The sequence below is a fragment of the Cherax quadricarinatus genome, chromosome 9 (assembly GCF_038502225.1).
Source record: "Cherax quadricarinatus isolate ZL_2023a chromosome 9, ASM3850222v1, whole genome shotgun sequence".
In the NCBI taxonomy this organism is placed as follows: Eukaryota; Metazoa; Arthropoda; class Malacostraca; order Decapoda; family Parastacidae; genus Cherax; species Cherax quadricarinatus.
Window position 1 is genome coordinate 34,622,865 of NC_091300.1, and position 20,484 is coordinate 34,643,348.

A 20,484-nucleotide genomic window follows, 5' to 3' on the forward strand; every position below is an offset into this window, starting at 1 on the left:
CAATGTAAGAGTATTTGTATTGTGAGGTAATTATTAAAATAAAAAAATATTGAGGTAAATGTTTTACAAACTCTTACAAATGGATGTGAATGAACTAAAAGTAGACACATATTAATACCCATTTATTTCGCCTGACCAAGTGATCGTCCACTAACTGTTCAGTTTGTGTTCTTACATTGTCTCAACTCTGTATCTCGTTCTCTCTCTCGTTTACTCTTTCGTTAACTAGTTGGCTCTCATTGACGATGGTGTCTAAGGTTAGCTGTAATAAAAAGAGAAGTCGTAAGCCTCTTGCTTTAAGTGCCAAGTTAGAGGATGATGGTGTGCCATTCTGATTTTATTCAATAAACACCCTGCCACTCACCTCTCACACATTAATATTAATATTTTAAGGTAAGCAATAAGTGTACTCTGTGTGTATCTTACCTTTCATTGTGTTTTTAATGCCTATTTCTATTGCTAACTTAATATAAGTTAGTGTAAACTTGTTGTCTGGCATTTATTGCATATTTTATATGCTCTGATAATAATACTTGTGGAGCCGGGTGGAGGGACAACATTACGTTTTCTTCGCTCAGCCATCAGAGAAAACGTGTATGAATCTGCGTTTGGCCCAGCCACTCCCCCACTCCACTTTTGTTTACAATTTTCGGCATGAATTATTCATTACTTCTACCTTCGTTTATGATGGCATCTAAAGGTAGTTGCTAGAAATGATTAAATTCAGTGAACAAGGCATGTCGATGTTAATAATATGGCTCTGGGCAACAGTGTAGGTAGCCGGTAGGTGTAGCCCAGGCTACACCTACCGGCTACACCTTCCGGCTACCTACACTGACTTTATACAAATAAATACTACTCACCTCTCTTCCTATATTAAGACTACATATATTTTAAGGTAAATAATAAGTGTACTGTATGTGTATTTTACCTCTCTGGGATGTTTTAAATATCGTATATTAAGTATGAGACAGGGAGCCAGTGCTACCTACACCTGGGCTACCTGCACCTGACTTCCTACAAATAAGTACTACTCACCTCTCTCCCTACATTAAGATTACAAATACTTTAAGATAAGTAATGAATTTACTGTGACTGTATTTTACTTTGTGTGTTTTTAATGCCTAGTTCTATTACTAACTTAATATAATTTAGTGTAAACTTGTTGTCTGGCATTTATATGCATTTATAAATGGAAAAAAATGGAGCTCTGCCTTCCGGCGATGTCTGCTTTCCGGCGACAGCCTGGAACCTAACCCGCCGTATAAGTGGGGCCCTACTGTACAGGAGAAGGGGTACTAGTCCCTTGCTCCCAGCATTTTAGTCGCTTCTTACAACATGCATGGCTTATGGAGGAAGAATTCTGTTCCACTTCCCCATGGAGGCAAGAGGAAATAAACAAGAACAAGAACTAGAAAGAAAATAGAAACTCAAAGGGGTGTGTATATATATGCTTGTACATGTATGTGTAGTGTGACCTAAGTGTAAGTAGAAGTAGCAAGACGTACCTGAAATCTTGCATGTTTATGAGACAGAAAAAGGGACACCAGCAATCCTACCATCATGTAAAACAATTACAGGCTTTCGTTTTACACTCACTTGGCAGGACAGTAGTACCTCCCTGGGCGGTTGCTGTCCACCAAACTACTACCTAGTTTCATACACTTATTAAACAAAAATACTAACCACTCCAACACTATACTGCCCTCTGCTGTTAACATTTCTGTCATGATCCCATCAGTTCCAGCTGCTTTACCCCCTTACATTCTACGTAATGCCTCACGCACCTCCCCCACATTCACATCCTGCTCTTCTTCACTCCTAAAAGATGTTATGCCTCCTTGACCAGTGCATGAAATTACCGCCTCCCTTACTTAATCGACATTTAAAAGTTACTCAAAATATTCTCGCTATCTACCCAATACCTCCAGCTCCCCATCTACTAACTCCCCTACTCTGTTTTTAACTGACAAATCCATTTGTTCCCTAGGCTTTCTTAATTTGTTTATCTCGCTCCAAATTTTTTTCTTATTTTAATCAAAATTTCTTGATAGTGCCTCTCCCACTATCATCTGCTCTCCTTTTGCACTCTCTCACCACTCTCTTCACCTTTCTTTTACTCTCCATATACTCTGCTCTTCTTATAACACTTCTGCTCATAAGCTACCTTTTTCTCTATCACACCCTCCTATAACCACAAACTTCTGCTCCACATTCTAACACTGCATTTTTAAAAATATTCCAACCCTCTTCAACCCCCCACTACTAATACTTGCACTAGCCCACCTTTCTGCCAATAGTTGCTTATATCTCACCTTAACTTCCTCCTCCCTTAGTTTATACACATTCACCTCTCTCTTACCTATTGTTGCCATTTTCCTTCTGTCCCATCTACCTCTTACTCTAACTGTAGCTACAACTAAATAATGATCTGATATACAAGTTGCCCCTCTACAAACATGTACATCCTGAAGCCTACCCATCGTCCTTTTATCCATCAATACATAATCTAACAAACTACTTTCATTACATGCTATATCATACCTTGTATAAATAACAAAAAAAGGCACAATACCGTGACTGGAACAATACACAAACAACCCGCACATCTTACCGACACTCAGGTCAGAGCCTCACCTCACCCCTCTCTCCTCTACACTTCTCTCTTCTCCAGGTGCATAAATGCTTACTATAACCCACTTTTCACATCCAACCCTTATTTTACTCCACATAATCCTTGAATTTATACATTTACATTCCCTCTTTTTCTGCCATAACTTATCCTTCAACATTATTGCTGCTACTTCTTTAGCTGTAACTATTTGAAACCCCTGACCTAATCCCATTTATTTCTCACCACTGAAACTCTCCCATCCCCTTCAGCATTGTTTCACTTGAAGCCAGGACATCCAGCTTCTTCTCATTCATAACATCCACAATCATCTCTTTCTTATCATTCACACAACATCCACACACATTCAAACATCCCACTTTGAAGGATTTCTTCCTTTTCTTTTTAGTAGGCCATGTGGGAAAAGGGGTTACTAGCCCATTGTTCCGGGCATTTTAGTTGACTTTTACAACACGCATGGCTTACGGAGGAAAGATTCTTATTCCACTTCTCCATGGATATAAAAGGAAAAGCAATAAGAACAATAACTATTAAGATAAAATCAAAGAAAACTTAGATGAGCGTGTATACATAAATGTGTACACGTATGTGTAGTGTGACTCAAGTGTAAGTAGACGTAGCAAGACGTACCTGAAATCTTGAATGTTTATGAGACAGAAAAAAGACACCAGCACTCCTATCATTATGTAAATAAATTACAGGCTTTCATTTTACACTCATTTGGCAGGACGGTAGTACATCACTGGGTGGCTGCTGTCTACCACCCTACTACTACTAATAAAATGGATAAATGAACATTTAACATCACACTTACCTTTATCGAAGACTCTTGTTGGTTTATGGAAGATGGGGAGGAAGGGAGAGGGCAAAGTTACTATTGTTGGGAAGGGGAATGCCCTGTCATAAGGACTTCATGTACCAAGTCCTTATCAGGGGTTACTTCACTTCTTTGTTTTTTACTGGCACTAGGACCAGCTTGAGAGTCACTGGACCCCTATAGCACAAAAAATTTTTCCCAAGAGCTCTGTTTCTGGCGTCTCTTTAACCCTTTGAGGGTCAACAGGCCCTCTCCGAAACTCGTTCTCAGGGTCGGCCAAATTTCAAAAAAAAAAAAAATATTTTTTTCTTATGAAAAAATAGAGTATTTTTTTCTAAACATTATAGGCTAAACAAAAAATTTTTAACGTCAATACTTACCGAGATATGGAGGTGTGAAATTTGCCAAAATTGAACATATGGTAACATCGCCGACTGCTGTCACCCGGTATTTTTCTATTTACTTTTTTATGTACTATTTTCAATTATTTTTCAATTTTTCTTTTTCTGAGTAACTTTTATGGCCTCTGAGGCCAACATGATCAGTATTTTGTAAGTTATTTCTTTTTCAATACTACACAATAAGGGCGTAAACACTGTTGTCATTATTTTGTTTACAGAAAATATTTACACAAACAAACAATATGAAATGTTGTTTATTACTATTTTTCTATATTTTATATACACATATACAGTCACAGGGAATGTTTCTAGAAGTTCTGCAGCCTGTGGAACTCTTTGAAACATGGTGTCATGCACAGTGGAGTTTTGCACTCCTCACACATAAAACGAGTGTCTCTGCGTTGTTGTGGGCGTTTTTTTGTATGTGAACAGACGTAACACCTCTTCTGAGCCTTTTTCTTCAAAGCAGTAGCAGGCAGTTTTACCAGGAAGTGATCACCATGCTTCAGACGAGCAGGTAGTTGTTGATAATTTGGTGGGCGGTCAATTGCAGGTGCTGTTCCTTGGTACTTGAATACTATTTGTCTGATGACAGACAAACAGAATTCGCCGTACTGTGGTTTGTTTCTGGTGCTCATCTTATACATATTATAAGCATTGAGCATGGAAATGTCCAGAAGATGGAAAAACAGTTTGATGTACCACTTATAACTCTTGCGAACACAATCAGCAAACCCAATCTGCATGTCACATTTGTCCACTGAACGCATGTTGAAGGTGTAATCAATCACAGCTGCAGGTTTTAGAATGGGTTCATTTCTCTCTCTATGCTGCCTGCCACTGTTTGCCATTTCATTAGGGTGAATTGATGACAACAGTGTGACATCTCGTTTGTCATGCCACTGAAATGCCATGATGTCATTGGCAGCAAATGCCTGCACCTCACCTCTACGAGTGCCAGCGTCAAACCTGGGCATATGTTTTCGATTTGCACGCACTGTGCCACACACATCTGTCATGTTCACTCGCAAAAAATCACTGAGTGAGGGGCTTGTGTACCAGTTATCTGTATATAATATATGCCCCTTACCAAGGTATGGTTCTATCATTGTTCGAACCACATCACCTGAGATGCCCAATAACTTCCTGGTATTTTGCAATGTATAACTTCCAGTGTACACAATAATATCCAATACCAGACCACTGTAACAATCACAAAGCACAAACAACTTTATACCAAAGCGTTTCCTCTTGCTTGGTATGTACTGCTTGAAAGAGAGTCTTCCTTTGAACAGAATCAAAGACTCGTCAATTACAAGCTTCCTGAAGGGATAAAAATGCGTACTGAATTTCTGTTTCAGATACACAAACACATTCCTAATCTTATATAACCTGTCAGTTCTGTCAGGCCTGGTTTTATCTGAGAAGTGAAGCATACGTAACATTAGCACAAATCGATTCACTGGCATTATATCACTGAAACCTGGTGTTGCAATCAGGGGGTCTGTTGACCAGTATGATTTCACTTTGTGCTTATACACATGTGGCATAAGCATTATTGTGGCAAAGAAAAGATACATCTCAGCCACAGTTGCCTCCTTCCATTGGTTTTTTTTTTTTTTTTTTTTCAACAAGTCGGCCGTCTCCCACCGAGGCAGGGTGACCCAAAAAAGAAAGAAAATCCCCAAAAAGAAAATACTTTCATCATCATTCAACACTTTCACCACACTCGCACATTATCACTGTTTTTGCAGAGGTGCTCAGAATACAACAGTCTAGAAGCATAAACATATAAAGATACACAACATATCCCTCCAAACTGCCAATATCCCAAACCCCTCCTTTAAAGTGCAGGCATTGTACTTCCCATTTCCAGGACTCAAGTCCGACTATATGAAAATAACCGGTTTCCCTGAATCCCTTCACTAAATATTACCCTGCTCACACTCCAACAGATCGTCAGGTCCCAAGTACCATTCGTCTCCATTCACTCCTATCTAACACGCTCACGCACGCTTGCTGGAAGTCCAAGCCCCTTACCCACAAAACCTCCTTTACCCCCTCTCTCCAACCCTTTCGAGGACGACCCCTACCCCGCCTTCCTTCCCCTATAGATTTATATGCTTTCCATGTCATTCTACTGTGATCCATTCTCTCTAAATGACCAAACCACCTCAACAACCCCTCTTCTGCCCTCTGACTAATACTTTTATTAACTCCACACCTTCTCCTAATTTCCACACTCCGAATTTTCTGCATAATATTTACACCACACATTGCCCTTAAACAGGACATCTCCGCTGCCTCCAACCGTCTCCTCGCTGCTGCATTTACCACCCAAGCTTCACACCCATATAAGAGTGTTGGTACTACTATACTTTCATACATTCCCTTCTTTGCCTCCATAGATAACGTTTTTTGACTCCACATATACCTCAACGCACCACTCACCTTTTTTCCCTCATCAATTCTATGATTAACCTCATCCTTCATAAATCCATCCGCCGACACGTCAACTCCCAAGTATCTGAAAACATTCACTTCTTCCATACTCCTCCTCCCCAATTTGATATCCAATTTTTCTTTATCTAAATCATTTGACACCCTCATCACCTTACTCTTTTCTATGTTCACTTTCAACTTTCTACCTTTACACACATTCCCAAACTCATCCACTAACCTTTGCAATTTTTCTTTAGAATCTCCCATAAGCACAGTATCATCAGCAAAAAGTAACTGTGTCAATTCCCATTTTGAATTTGATTCCCCATAATTTAATCCCACCCCTCTCCCAAACACCCTAGCATTTACTTCCTTTACAACCCCATCTATAAATATATTAAACAACCATGGTGACATTACACATCCCTGTCTAAGACCTACTTTTACCGGGAAGTAGTCTCCCTCTCTTCTACACACCCTAACCTGAGCCTCACTATCCTCATAAAAACTCTTTACAGCATTTAATAACTTACCACCTATTCCATATACTTGCAACATCTGCCACATTGCTCCTCTATCCACTCTATCATATGCCTTTTCTAAATCCATAAATGCAATAAAAACTTCCCTATCTTTATCTAAATACTGTTCACATATATGCTTCAATGTAAACACCTGATCTACACATCCCCTACCCACTCTAAAACCTCCTTGCTCATCCGCAATCCTACATTCTGTCTTACCTCTAATTCTTTCAATTATAACCCTACCGTACACTTTTCCTGGTATACTCAGTAAGCTTATTCCTCTATAATTTTTACAGTCTCTTTTGTCCCCTTTCCCTTTATATAAAGGGACTATACATGCTCTCTGCCAATCCCTAGGTACCTTCCCCTCTTTCATACATTTATTAAACAAAAGTACCAACCACTCCAACACTATATCCCCCCCTGCTTTTAACATTTCTGTCATGATCCCATCAGTTCCAGCTGCTTTACCCCCTTTCATTTTACGTAATGCCTCACGTACCTCCCCCACACTTACATTCTGCTCTTCTTCACTCCTAAAAGATGGTATACCTCCCTGACCAGTGCATGAAATTACTGCCTCTGTTTCTTCCTTAACATTTAAAAGTTCCTCAAAATATTCTCGCCATCTACCCAATACCTCCATCTCCCCATCTACTAACTCCCCTACTCTGTTTTTAACTGACAAATCCATATTTTCCCTAGGCTTTCTTAACTTGTTTAACTCACTCCAAAATTTTTTCTTATTTTCATTAAAATTTCTTGACAGTGCCTCTCCCACTCTATCATCTGCTCTCCTTTTGCACTCTCTCACCACTCTCTTTACCTTTCTTTTACTCTCCATATACTCTGCTCTTCTTATAACACTTCTGCTTTGTAAAAACCTCTCATAAGCTACCTTTTTCTCTTTTATCACACCCTTTACTTCATCATTCCACCAATCACTCCTCTTTCCTCCTGCCCCCACCCTCCTATAACCACAAACTTCTGCCCCACATTCTAATACTGCATTTTTAAAACTATTCCAACCCTCTTCAACCCCCCCACTACTCATCTTTGCACTAGCCCACCTTTCTGCCAATAGTCGCTTATATCTCACCCGAACTTCCTCCTCCCTTAGTTTATACACTTTCACCTCCCTCTTACTTGTTGTTGCCACCTTCCTCTTTTCCCATCTACCTCTTACTCTAACTGTAGCTACAACTAAATAATGATCCGATATATCAGTTGCCCCTCTATAAACATGTACATCCTGGAGCCTACCCATCAACCTTTTATCCACCAATACATAATCTAATAAACTACTTTCATTACGTGCTACATCATACCTTGTATATTTATTTATCCTCTTTTTCATAAAATATGTATTACTTATTACCAAATTTCTTTCTACACATAGCTCAATTAAAGGCTCCCCATTTACATTTACCCCTGGCACCCCAAATTTACCTACTACTCCCTCCATAACATTTTTACCCACTTTAGCATTAAAATCCCCAACCACCATTACTCTCACACTTGATTCAAAACTCCCCACGCATTCACTCAACATTTCCCAAAATCTCTCTCTCTCCTCTACACTTCTCTCTTCTCCAGGTGCATACACGCTTATTATAACCCACTTTTCACATCCAATCTTTATTTTACTCCACATAATCCTTGAATTAATACATTTATAGTCCCTCTTTTCCTGCCATAGCTTATCCTTCAACATTATTGCTACTCCTTCTTTAGCTCTAACTCTATTTGAAACCCCTGACCTAATCCCATTTATTCCTCTCCACTGAAACTCTCCCACCCCCTTCAGCTTTGTTTCACTTAAAGCCAGGACATCCAGCTTCTTCTCATTCATAACATCCACAATCATCTCTTTCTTATCATCTGCACAACATCCACGCACATTCAGACTTCCCACTTTGACAATTTTCTTCTTCTTATTCTTTTTAGTAATCTTTACAGGAAAAGGGGTTACTAGCCCATTGTTCCCGGCATTTTAGTTGACTTTTACAACACGCATGGCTTACGGAGGAAAGATTCTTATTCCACTTCCCCATGGATATAAAAGGAAAATTAATAAGACCAAGAACTATTAAGATAAAATCAAAGAAAACTCAGATGAGTGTGTATAAATAAATGTGTACATGTATGTGTAGTGTGACCTAAGTGTAAGTAGAAGTAGCAAGACATGCCTGTAATCTTGCATATTTATGAGACAGACAAAAGACATCAGCAATCCTACCATCATGTAAAACAATCACAGGCTTCGTTTTACACTCACTTGGCAGGACGGTAGTACCTCCCTGGGTGGTTGCTGTCTACCAACCTACTACCTACTACCATTGGTGTAGACGTGATTTTGGTGAAAGTAATGTGTTTGCCATGGTGTACTCGTAGTATGTGTTGCTTTCCATGACAATACTTTTCATCAGTGGTTCGTCAAAGAATAACTCGAAACATTCCAGTTCAGTGGCATTGTTCCCAAGTGCACAAGATGGCCGTATTCCACTTTGGCTGCCATCAAACTGGTGGGGATTTGGAACAAAATTGACAGCTTCCTGCCAATCCCAGGTGCGGTCTGCTGGTGGGTACTGGACAATGACAGGTGGTTGTGGTTGTGGAGGTTGTGGTTGTGGAGGTTGTGGTTGTGGAGGCTGGTGTGGTGGGGGAGTGGGGGATGGTGGCCTTTGTTCTAGATCAGCTGAGGCAGCGGCGTGGGTGGCAGCGTGGGTGGCAGCATGGCCCACTGCTGGTGCCTCACCGCCGGCACCACTACCACCACGCACATTTTCCATCCCAATTGCAACAGTATCTTCGTCATTTTCACTGTCTGTTCCTGTTGTACAGCCACGGGATGTACTCCGAGATACACTCCTTCCCCTTGGAATAGCATATGGCACACTTCCAGAGCGCATATATTGTCGTATATACTGACGCTTCACTGGGGAATATTGCACTTCACTATCACTACTGGAACTAGTTTGAAGAGCTTGTAGTTCATATTCACTATCACTATCATCACCCATGCTCTCATCTGAGTCTGGGATTTGGGAAAATAGAAGTTTCCTCTTGGGTTCTGGAACAACTGAACGTGAACACGAGGGCCCAGCACCAGAGGTGGAAGGCTGAGGGTCGTCTGGGTTTTCTTCACTATTACCGATATTATGGTCATTAGTTTCGGTCAAAACCTCACTAAAACCACGAAACTCATCTTCACTGGCACTTCCATCACTATTAGAACTGTCACTGGGGAACAAAAGTGTCCCAATTCGCCGAGGAGTGAGGAGCTTCTTACCGCGAGGCATGGTGGACATTGTTTACTAAGAGGGCATTCCTACAATGCACCACTGGGTCCCAGATTTTTTTTCTACCGCGCACACCGACCACGCAGACCCATTCTCTCACACCTAGGCCTACCAGCCTTTTCGCGTGAGATTTGAGGCCGCTAGAATTTATGCGTACTAGTACGTCAAAAACCCCTACGCGTAAGACGTACTAGTACGACGAAAACCCTCAAAGGGTTAAGATTTGCCTAAAATGGGACAAGGCATTGTCACTGAACATGTTGCAGTCACAGCTTTGTTAGGGTGATATTTCTCCACAAAACTTTGCAACTCGCTCCACTTTGCACACATGTCCTTAATCACTGAAGAAGGTACCTTCTCTCTCTCTTCCTCCTCCTCTGAATCAATTTCCTCAGCTGTGGTCTGCTGCTGTTCCATGTGAAGGTCTTGCAGCTCTTCAGTGGTTAGCCCATCAAGGGAAGTTCCTTGATGCTGGCGAGGGTCTCTTCATCTAGGGAATTGGATCTGTGCTCCAGTTCCCTGAACTGAGCCTGAATACCTTCCATTCCCCCCCCCCCAGATGCACTGCATAATCCTACGGGTTTAGCACTCCTCCATGATTATAATAATTATAATAATTCAGTGGTTAGCTCTTCACTGTGGTCATCCACCAACTCTTCCATATCCTGGCCACTCACATCCAACCCCATGGACTTCCCCAAAGCCACAATAGATTCTACAACAGGCATAGGGTTGTCAGGTGTGTGTGGGGAAGTACCCTGGCTGGTGTGTGGGGAAGTGCCCTGGCTGGTGTGTGGGGAAGTACCCTGGCAGTTGTGTGTGGGGAAGTATCCTGTCTGGTGTGTGGGGGGGAAGTATCCTGTCTGGTGTGTGGGGGGGAAGTACCCTGTCTGGTGTGTATGGGGAAGTACCTTGACTGGTGTATGTGGGGGAAGTACCCTGGCTGGTGTGTGTGGCGAAGTACCCTGGCTGGTGTGTGTGGTGAAGTACCCTGGCTGGTGTGTGTGTGGCGAAGTACCCTGGCTGGTGTGTGTGTGCGGCTAAGTACCCTGGCTGGTGTGTTCTTTCTTGAATTCTATCACGTTTCTCGCCTTCTTTATCAAAGGGCTGGTACTAGGAGCTTTCTTTGGGCCCATGGTGGCTTATTTAGCAGTCACACACAATAAACAAACACAAAAAACAATGGATTATTACGAAACGTTTCGTAAGACCTCGCAGGGCAATGTTCACTCGCCGAGAAACAATGCCACGCTGGCTCCGAATGGTGTGTGGGAGGCTGTGTGTGTGTGCGGGCACTCAGACATGTTCCGTACGACCAATGAAACCAGATGGAATCAACGAAAACAGACTATATTTTGACAAAAAAATCAGCGATAACCAAAAATCATGAAATCAGAGGGTAACAAAAACAGAGTCCACTGTACAGTGGAGCCTCAGCTTACGAACACCCCACCATGAGAACTTTTTAGGATACAAACCGTCATTCAGTCGATTTTTTGCTTCTGGCTACGAACGAAATTTCAGGATGCGTACTTCCCCCTCAAGGAAAGTTCCTTAAATAAATAAATAAATAAAATATTTATTTCTTTGCAAAGGTTACAATGTGTGTTTACATATAATATGATTGGAGCAAAGAAAGCCACTATCATGCCGAGGCATTTCAGGCAGACTTAACCTATATTTGTAGACTACATACGTCTAGACAGGTGAAAAGTAGTGGTTACCAACTACTGGCAGCCTTTTGACGTTTCTCCTTACTGTTATTATTATTACTATATTGTATTATTATTATAATAATTATTATTATTATTTTAATTATTATTAGTAGTAGTAGTACGTACGTGGGGAGGGGCTCTTGATCTAGAAAATTGAATCTGAGTTTCAGTTTTTTAAATTAAGCCTGAATACTTTCCATCCCCTCCCCTAAGTGCTTCCCTCATTACAATAATAGTAATAATAATAATAATAATAATAATAATAATAATAATATATAATAATATAATACGTATAATAATAATGATAATAATGTACTATAATAATAATTATAATAATAGATGGCTTTGAATGGCCATCACTAGATGGCAGTGAACACCACAACAATGTGGGAGCGGTTATGGCCGCCTCCACTTGTCACATAATGACATATTTTATTCATTCTAGAATACAGTGGATCCTCGACCAACGAGGGCATTGACTAATGATAAAATCGGGCAACGATGCGTTTTTGCGTAAAAATATTGGCTCGGCCAACAATGAAAAACTCAGGTAAGGACATTTGTCCCGAATGCGTCCACCTGTCCCTCCAGCCTGAGCGCCTCAGATGCCCTGCCTTCAGCTAGTGTGCCATTGTTTACAAGCCAGGGTGGATGGTTTCACGCATATATGCAATATATTTTGTATTATTCCATTGCTTTTAGTGCTTGTAACTGCTAAATAAGCCACCATGGGCCCAAAGAAAGCTTCTACTGCCAACCCTGTGGTAAAAAGGGTGAGAAATACTATTGAAATACTATTGTACCACGGTCAGCTGCTACTGTTGCTGCACCACCGTCAGCTGCTGCTGTACCACCATCAGCTGCTGCTGTTGTTGAACCACCGTCAGCTGTTGCTGTTGCTGTACGACCATCAGCTGCTGCTGTACCATGGTCAGCTACTGCACCACTGTCAGCTGCTGCTGTACCACTGTCAGCTGCTGCTGTACCACTGTCAGCTGCTGCTGTACCACTGTCAGCTGCTGCTGCACCACCATCAGCTGCTGCTGCGCCACCATCAGCTGCTGCTGTACTGCGGTCAGCTGCTGCTGCTGCACCACCGTCAGCTGTACTACTCGAAGATGTGGGGAGAGTGTTGTTGGTGTGGCTTAACAAGAAACAATTACTGAGAAACAATTAACCCCAGAGGGTTAGCCACCCAGGATAACCCAAGAAAGTCAGTGCATCATCAAGGACTGTCTAACTTATTTCCACTGGGGTCCTTAATCTTGTCCCCCAGGATGCAACCCACACCAGGCGACTAACACCCAGGTGAAGGAAAATATGACTGGAACTAGTTCTCATATTGGTGAATTTAAGGCCAGCAAAGGTTAGTTTGAGAGATTTAAGAATTGTAGTGGCATACACAGTGTGATAAGGCATGGCAAAGCTGAAAAATTCCAACTCCAACAAGTGTTCAATTGTGATGAAACAGGCCTGTTCTGGAAGAAAATGCCAAACAGGACCTACATTACTCAGGAGGAAAAGGCACTCCCAGGACACAAGCCTATGATGACAGGCTAACTCTCATGTTTTGTTGTAATGCTAGTGGGGATTGCAAAGCGAAGCCTTTACTCATGTATCACTCTGAAAATCCCAGTGTGTTCAAGGAAAACAGTGTATCACTCATCAATACTCTTCAATAAAGGTAAGTGTCATTTTAGTATTTATGTATTTATTGTGCATGTCTCATTGTTTTCTTTGTAGGGAAATGTATATTTCATGTAAAAAGAATTATTTTTTAATACTTTTGGCTGTCTGGAATGGATTAACTGGATTTCCATTATTTCTTATGGGGAAAATTAATTCGGCCGATGATAAATTCGGCTACGGACAAGCTCTCTGGAATGGATTAAAATCGTTGGTCGAGGGTCCACTGTATACATTAGGTTTCTATGTTACTTACATTGTTTATTATGTATACTAGATCAATTCTGATAGATAAATAAGCTGTAGAGTTGATATTAGCATCATATTGAAGGAGTATTTTGTCCTGTATCCAAACAATAAACTCTCCTCTGCTGCTGGCACCACTACGTAGCCACATATGTAATGACATACTTTATTCATTCTAGAGTATACATCGGGTTTCTATGCTATTTATATTGTTTATTTTGTCATATTAGATCAATTGTGATAGATAAATAAGCTGCAGAGTTGACATTAGCATTATAATGAAGTGTATTTTTCCTGCCCTTGAGAGCAGGAATTAATGGCTTTTCAATTAATTTAAATGAGGAAAATTGACTCAGCATACAAACAAATCAGGATACGAACAAGGTCATGGAATGGATTAAGCTCATAAGCTGAGGTTCCACTGTATACAGAAAATTGCAAGAATGGTTTAAAACTCTCAAATAATTGCCCTGTAATGGGAAAAAATATGTAGTCATGCCACTATATATAATACTGTATATTACACATCATTACAGTTAGTAATGCAGTTACTGTATTAATATGAAAAAAGAAATATGAAATTATGAGAAAAGAAACAGTTGTAAATAGGCCCCTCTAAATACAGGAACTTAGAACATAATGGAACTGATCACTGACATGGAATTAACAAGATGGTTTCTCAACTACTCTAACATTACTTACCATAATTTTAGAATCTCAGTAAACATTATGTAAACAATAAGAAGTGAGGTCTTGTAAAATGAAACATATCCATGACAGCTAGAGGAGGGGAAAAGTTTACTGGGTAGAGAAGTAGCCATTAATTTTCAAGATACATAAGCCTTAATTACAGCACTATGTATAAAATATTCTACAAAAATATGAGCACAATGGCCACATTTTCTTAAATGTGGTTCTAACATTAATGTTTGAATTCTAAGAAAAGAAAAAAAAGTAGTGCTGCATAAAGTCTAGTAAATGCAATGATCATGTCTGAAAAAAAAATTCTGACTGGAGGACTATGCCAAAATTTGATGGGTACCATATGCCCACTCACTCTCCATACTACCAAACTGTACATCAGCAAAAAAAAAAAAAAAACAAAACACTTACCAATCAAGGAACTACTTGCATTTACACTAAGATTTAGCCATATTTTTATTTCTTGAAAATATGTGATAAATACTGTAAACAGACCAGCCGGGCTGTGGCTCGTACGTTGGTTTGCATGCAGCCAGCAGCAACAGCCTAGTTGATCAGGCTCTGATCCACCAGGAGGCCTGGTCACAGACCGGGCCGCGGGGGCGTTGACCCCCGGAACTCTCTCCAGGTAAACTCCAGTACTATGTGTGACAGAAAAAATACTGCACATGATAGCACTTTAATCAAAATTTCATACTTGCCATAAGGTCACGGATGGTCTTTTGTTCAGCCTCAGTCATCTGTATTGTCATAGCTGTGGATGCATCACACAACAGCCGGCAACTGCGGCCTGTCAGCATAGAAGATGGTTCAGTTGACTCAGAAGGTGGTGCAGATACTCCAGAGGCTGTCAAAATTTCAGCTTTTGTTGTCTGTCCCTCTAATTTGTCAGTGGATGAACTAGTTGACTGGTCAGCCCTACTTTCCAATTTCTTAAGTGATTCCACAGACTGTAAAATAATAAAATGGCATCAAGACCAATGTAGTGTGCATTAAAAACTCAACAAAACAGCATTTACTTATACAAGTACATTTTCATAGAAAATGAAGTGGCATGTCTCTAAATGCAAAGTAAACTTCATATACGACAAGGGAACTGTAAAATCCACACCTAATCTGTTGTAATATACATGTTTACTTAAGATGTCCTCCAAATCATATACAAGCTTCACTGTTCTTAATTATATGGCATACAATCAAGTTATATTTCCTAAAATGTAAACACATACAGCTATAGTGTAGTTTAAGTAACAAAACCCATATTTGTAATTACCATAACTGAGCAAGTTCTTACATTAAAAGTGGATATAGCATACCTAGAACATTTAAATGCATTTTAATTTCCTTTCTACCAATCACCTTTTTTTTGGGGGGACAATGTTTAACACATTTGTCAAATACAGTACTGTAATTTTCACTTTCTTAGGTAGAGAAGAACATAAGAAGGAAGCAGCACTGCAGCAGGCCTACTGGCCCATGCTAGGCCGGTCCAAGTCACCTACTGGCTAAAGCTACTGGCCAAAGCCAGTCAGGCACAAGTCACATCCACTCATGTATTTGTCTAACTTATTTTTAAGACTACACAAGATTTTAGTTTGAATGACAGTATTTGGGAGTTTGTTCCACTTGTCCACAACTCTGTTACTAAACCAGTGCATTCCTATATCCTTACTGAATCCAAATTTTTCCAACTTGAAACCACTGTTGTGAGTTATCTTGGTTAGATACTTTCAGCATGTTATTTACATCCCCTATATTTATTCCTGTTTTCCATTTATACACCTCAATCATATTTCTCCTTAATTTTATGTCTTTCTAGAGTGCAGATTCAGGGCCCTCAGTCTTTCCTCATAGAAAAGATTTCTGATACATGGGATCAACTTTGTCATCCTTCTTTATACACTTTCCAATGAATTTATATCCATTCTGTAATACGGTGATCAGAACTGTGCAGCACAATCTAAATGAGTCCTAACCAAAGTATACAGAGTTCAAGAACAACCTGAGGACTCCTGTTATTTATATTTCTTGATATGAACCCATGGATTCTGTTTGCTTTACTGCGAACACTAGTGCACTGTTGTTTTGGTTATAGATTACTGCTAACTAGAACTCCTAACTCCTTTTTTGCAATCAGTAATATTAAGATCTACATTATTTAGTTAATATGTTTGGTTTATATTAAACTGCATCTGCCACTTCTCCAACCACTGAATTAGTCTATTCAAATTTTCCTGGAGTACTCTATTGTTCTTATCAGAATGAATTCAACAGCCTATTTTGGTGTCATCGCCAAACTTACTTATGTCGCTATTTATTCCCTCATCTATATCGCTTATGTAAATTGTGAACAACAAAGGGCCCAACACTGACCCCTGTGGAACACTGCTCGTGATGTGCACCCACTCTGATTTCCCCCTATTTATGTAAACACTCTGCTGCCTATCTGTCAATCACACCTCTGTCCAGGAAAAAATTTCTCCTATTCTATGTATCTTAATTTTCCTCAATAGCCTCTGATGTGGAACTATCAAAAGCCATATACACAGTATAATGTTGTTGAATTAGACACATGTGCAACTCTTGGGTATCTATTTAAGATTGATGGACTGACCACATCGACTCAAGGCTGAGGGACTGATTACCTCATTCTCCTCCTGTTCTTCAAGTTTCTCCTTTGTATGGACTGATGAAGCCACTGTGTGGCGAAACGTTTCCTCAATGAAGATACCCAAGAGTTGCACATGTGTCTAATTCAACAACATGTCGGTTCTCTGAACCATTCATCTACAACACAGTACAGTGGACCCCCGGTTAACGAACTTTTTTCATTCCAGTAGTATGTTCAGGTGCCAGTACTGACCGAATTTTTTCCCATAAGGAATATTGTGAAGTAGATTAGTCAATTTCAGACCCTCAAACATACACGTACAAACGCACTTACATAAATACACTTACATAATTGGTCGCATTTGGAGGTGATCGTTAAGCGGGGGTCCACTGTATAATATTCATTACCATGAGCTACCTCCTCAAATACATTAGTGAAAAAAAGTTTGTAAATTTTAAGGCAGGAATGCCCCTTTGTAAAACCATGCCGAGATTCACTAGTCAATTTATGCCTTTCAAGATGGCTACGAATTGCCTCGGCAATTATTGATTTCATAAATATTCCCACTATGGAGTTTAGGATTATTGGTCTATAGTCCAAAGCTAAGAACCTGTCTCCTGCTTTGTAGATAGGTATCACACTGGCCATTTTCCACTTAATTGCACTATACCAGTTTGTAGTGATATGTTAAAAAGATTAGCCAAAGGTTTGCTAAGTTCCTCTTTACATTCCTTTAAAACCCTTGCAAACAGTTCATTAAGGGTTATACTAATGATTACAAATAATGTTTTATAACATTATAAAAAAAGAAAAAGAAAAACTATATAAAACTGGGATGTTTGAATGTGCATGGATGTAGTGCGGATGATAAGAAAGAAACGATTGCTAATGTTATGAATGAAAAGAAGTTGGATGTCCTAGCTCTAAGCAAAACAAAGCTGAAGGGGGTAGAGGAGTTTCAGTGGGGAGAAATAAATGAGATTAAGTCAGGAGTATCTGTGAGAGTTAAAGCTAAGGAAGGGGTAGCAATAATACTGAAGAATCAGTTATGGAAAAAGAAGAGAGAATATAAATGTATAAATTCAAGGATTATGTGGATTAAAATAAAAGTCAGATGCAAAAAGTGGGTCATAATAAGTGTCCCCCAAAAAGGAGTGTAGAAGAGAGATTTTGGGAGATGTTCAGCAAGTGTGTTGAAACTTTTGAACCAAGTGAGAGAGTAACTGTGGTAGGGGGACCTAAATGCTAATGTAGGAGAAATATTTAGAGAGGGTGTGATAGGTAAGTTTGGGGTACCAGGTGTAAATGATAATGGGGAGCCTTTGATTGAACTTTGTATAATAAGGGGTTTGGTTATGGGTAATACATATTTTAAGATAAAGAGGATAAATGAATACACAAGATATGATGTAGGGCGTAATGACAGCAGTTTGTTGGACTACATACTGGTAGATAAAAGACTGTTGGGTAGACTTCAGGATGTACATGTTTATAGAGGGGCCACAGATATATCAGATCACTTTTTAGTTGTAGCTAGTGAGAGCACAAGGTAGATGGGATACAAGGAAAATGGAAGCAGTAAGTAAGAGAGGTGAAGGTTTACAAACTAAAGGAGGAGGCATATAGGGTAAGATATAAACAACTATTGGAGGATAGATGGGCAAGTGAGAGTACAGGTCAGCCATCACTAATCTGGCAATCAGTTATCTGATTCCATCAGTAATCCGGCACTAATTTCGGCTAGCATAATTTCAAATTTCATCATTATACTGACTCAAATCATTATACTGTCTCAGATTTCATCATTATACAGACTCAGAAATTGTGCAGATGTCTGTAAATCCACAGCAGCAAGCCAGTGAGGAGAAAGCAGTGATGAAAATGAGGAAGATGTAGCAGAAAGAGTCTCTATTGATAGGTTAATTAAGTGTACTCTAACCTAACCATTCTGTAATCCGGCAAACTCACTAATCCAGCACACTACAGGTCCCAATGATGCCAGATTAGTGATGGCCGACTTGTAAAGGCAATGGGGTAGAAGATGTATGGGGTAAGTTTAAAAATGAAGTGTTAGTGTGTTCTACAGTTTGTGGTTACAGGAAAGTGGGTGAGGGAGGAAAGAAGAGCGATTGGTGGAATGATGATGCAGAGAGAGTAGTAAGAGAGGTTTTTACAAAGTAGAAGTGATGCAAGGAGTACATGGAGAGAAAAAGAGAGGTTAAGAGAATGGTGAAGAAATGTGAAAAGAGCAAATGAGAGAGCGCATATGTTATCAACAAATTTTGTTGAAAATAAGTTATGGAGAGAAGTTGAAGAGGTTGGTGGATGAGTTTGGTACGGCACGTAAAAGAAGAAAATTAAAAAAGAATATAGGAAAGAGTAAGGTGATGAGCATAACAAAAAAATAAGGAAGCGAAAGATTGGATATCAGATTGGAGGGAAAGTATGAAGGAGGTGAATGTATTCAGATATTTGGGAGTGGACATGTCAGCAAATGGGTCTATGAAAGATGAGGTGAATCATAGAACTGATGAGGTGGAGACAAAGAACTTTATCCATGGAAGCAAACAGGAAAATGTATGAGAGTAAAGGTCTCCCTCCACATTCGTGAGGGTTAGGGGATCAAGAACCTTGCGAATGTTGAAAAATAGTGAATGTTCGGTGCACAAATATATTGTTGGGAAATATAATAATAGCATTTACTGAGCCTAACAATACTGCTTCCTTAACCTACTGAACCATGAACAATCATAAAACACATGAAAACATAGTAAAATATTGTACTAGTGCCAGCCCTTTGGTAAAGAAAGTGAGAAAGACTATAGAATTCAAGAAAGAACTCGTAGCAGAGTACCAAAGTGGAGGACGAAGAGAGAGGGAAGAATGTGCCTTCTTAAGTGATTCAGTGATTCTACAATATGTACAATACTAAAGCAGCACGAGTCGATAAAGGTATAGCACCAGCCAGGGATAAAGTGTAGCATTAACCCCTAAACGGTCCAAACGTATATATACGTTCTTACCGCTAGCGCCCCAAACATATATATACGTTTTATTTCTCCTGCCTCCAAATTTGGCATAATTGGCCTAAGATGCCTGATCAGCATAGAATGGGTCTTAACACTCAGTGTGCACCATATTAAAAAAATCTGGGATCACTTATTACCTTGTGGGAGTGCCAGTTAAACTGAGCGCCTGCTAGAGAAAACAGTGCGGCAAACACCAAGGATTCACTGATGTAATGTCATATTAACACTTCTCTTAAGAGGAAAGTGATGTTAACCCCAAGTTTGGGGTCTATATCTGTCTGTCTGTCTCTGTCCATTTGACTGTGTTTATCTGTCTCTGTCTATCTGTCTCTATCTGTCTCAGAGACAGATAGAGACAGACAGAGACAGATAGA

The 20,484-nt window shown here is 39.9% G+C and overlaps 1 protein-coding gene across 1 annotated transcript in view; it reads right to left on the reverse strand.

The window, feature by feature from the left end:
* Positions 1–20,484, reverse strand: part of park (E3 ubiquitin-protein ligase parkin) — an 82,151-nt gene that overhangs the window by 41,742 nt on the left and 19,925 nt on the right. Inside the window, exon 3 of the mRNA XM_053772764.2 lies at positions 15,172–15,420. Coding sequence (XP_053628739.1) covers positions 15,172–15,420 — 249 coding nt within the window. The remainder of the gene's footprint in view (positions 1–15,171; positions 15,421–20,484) is intronic.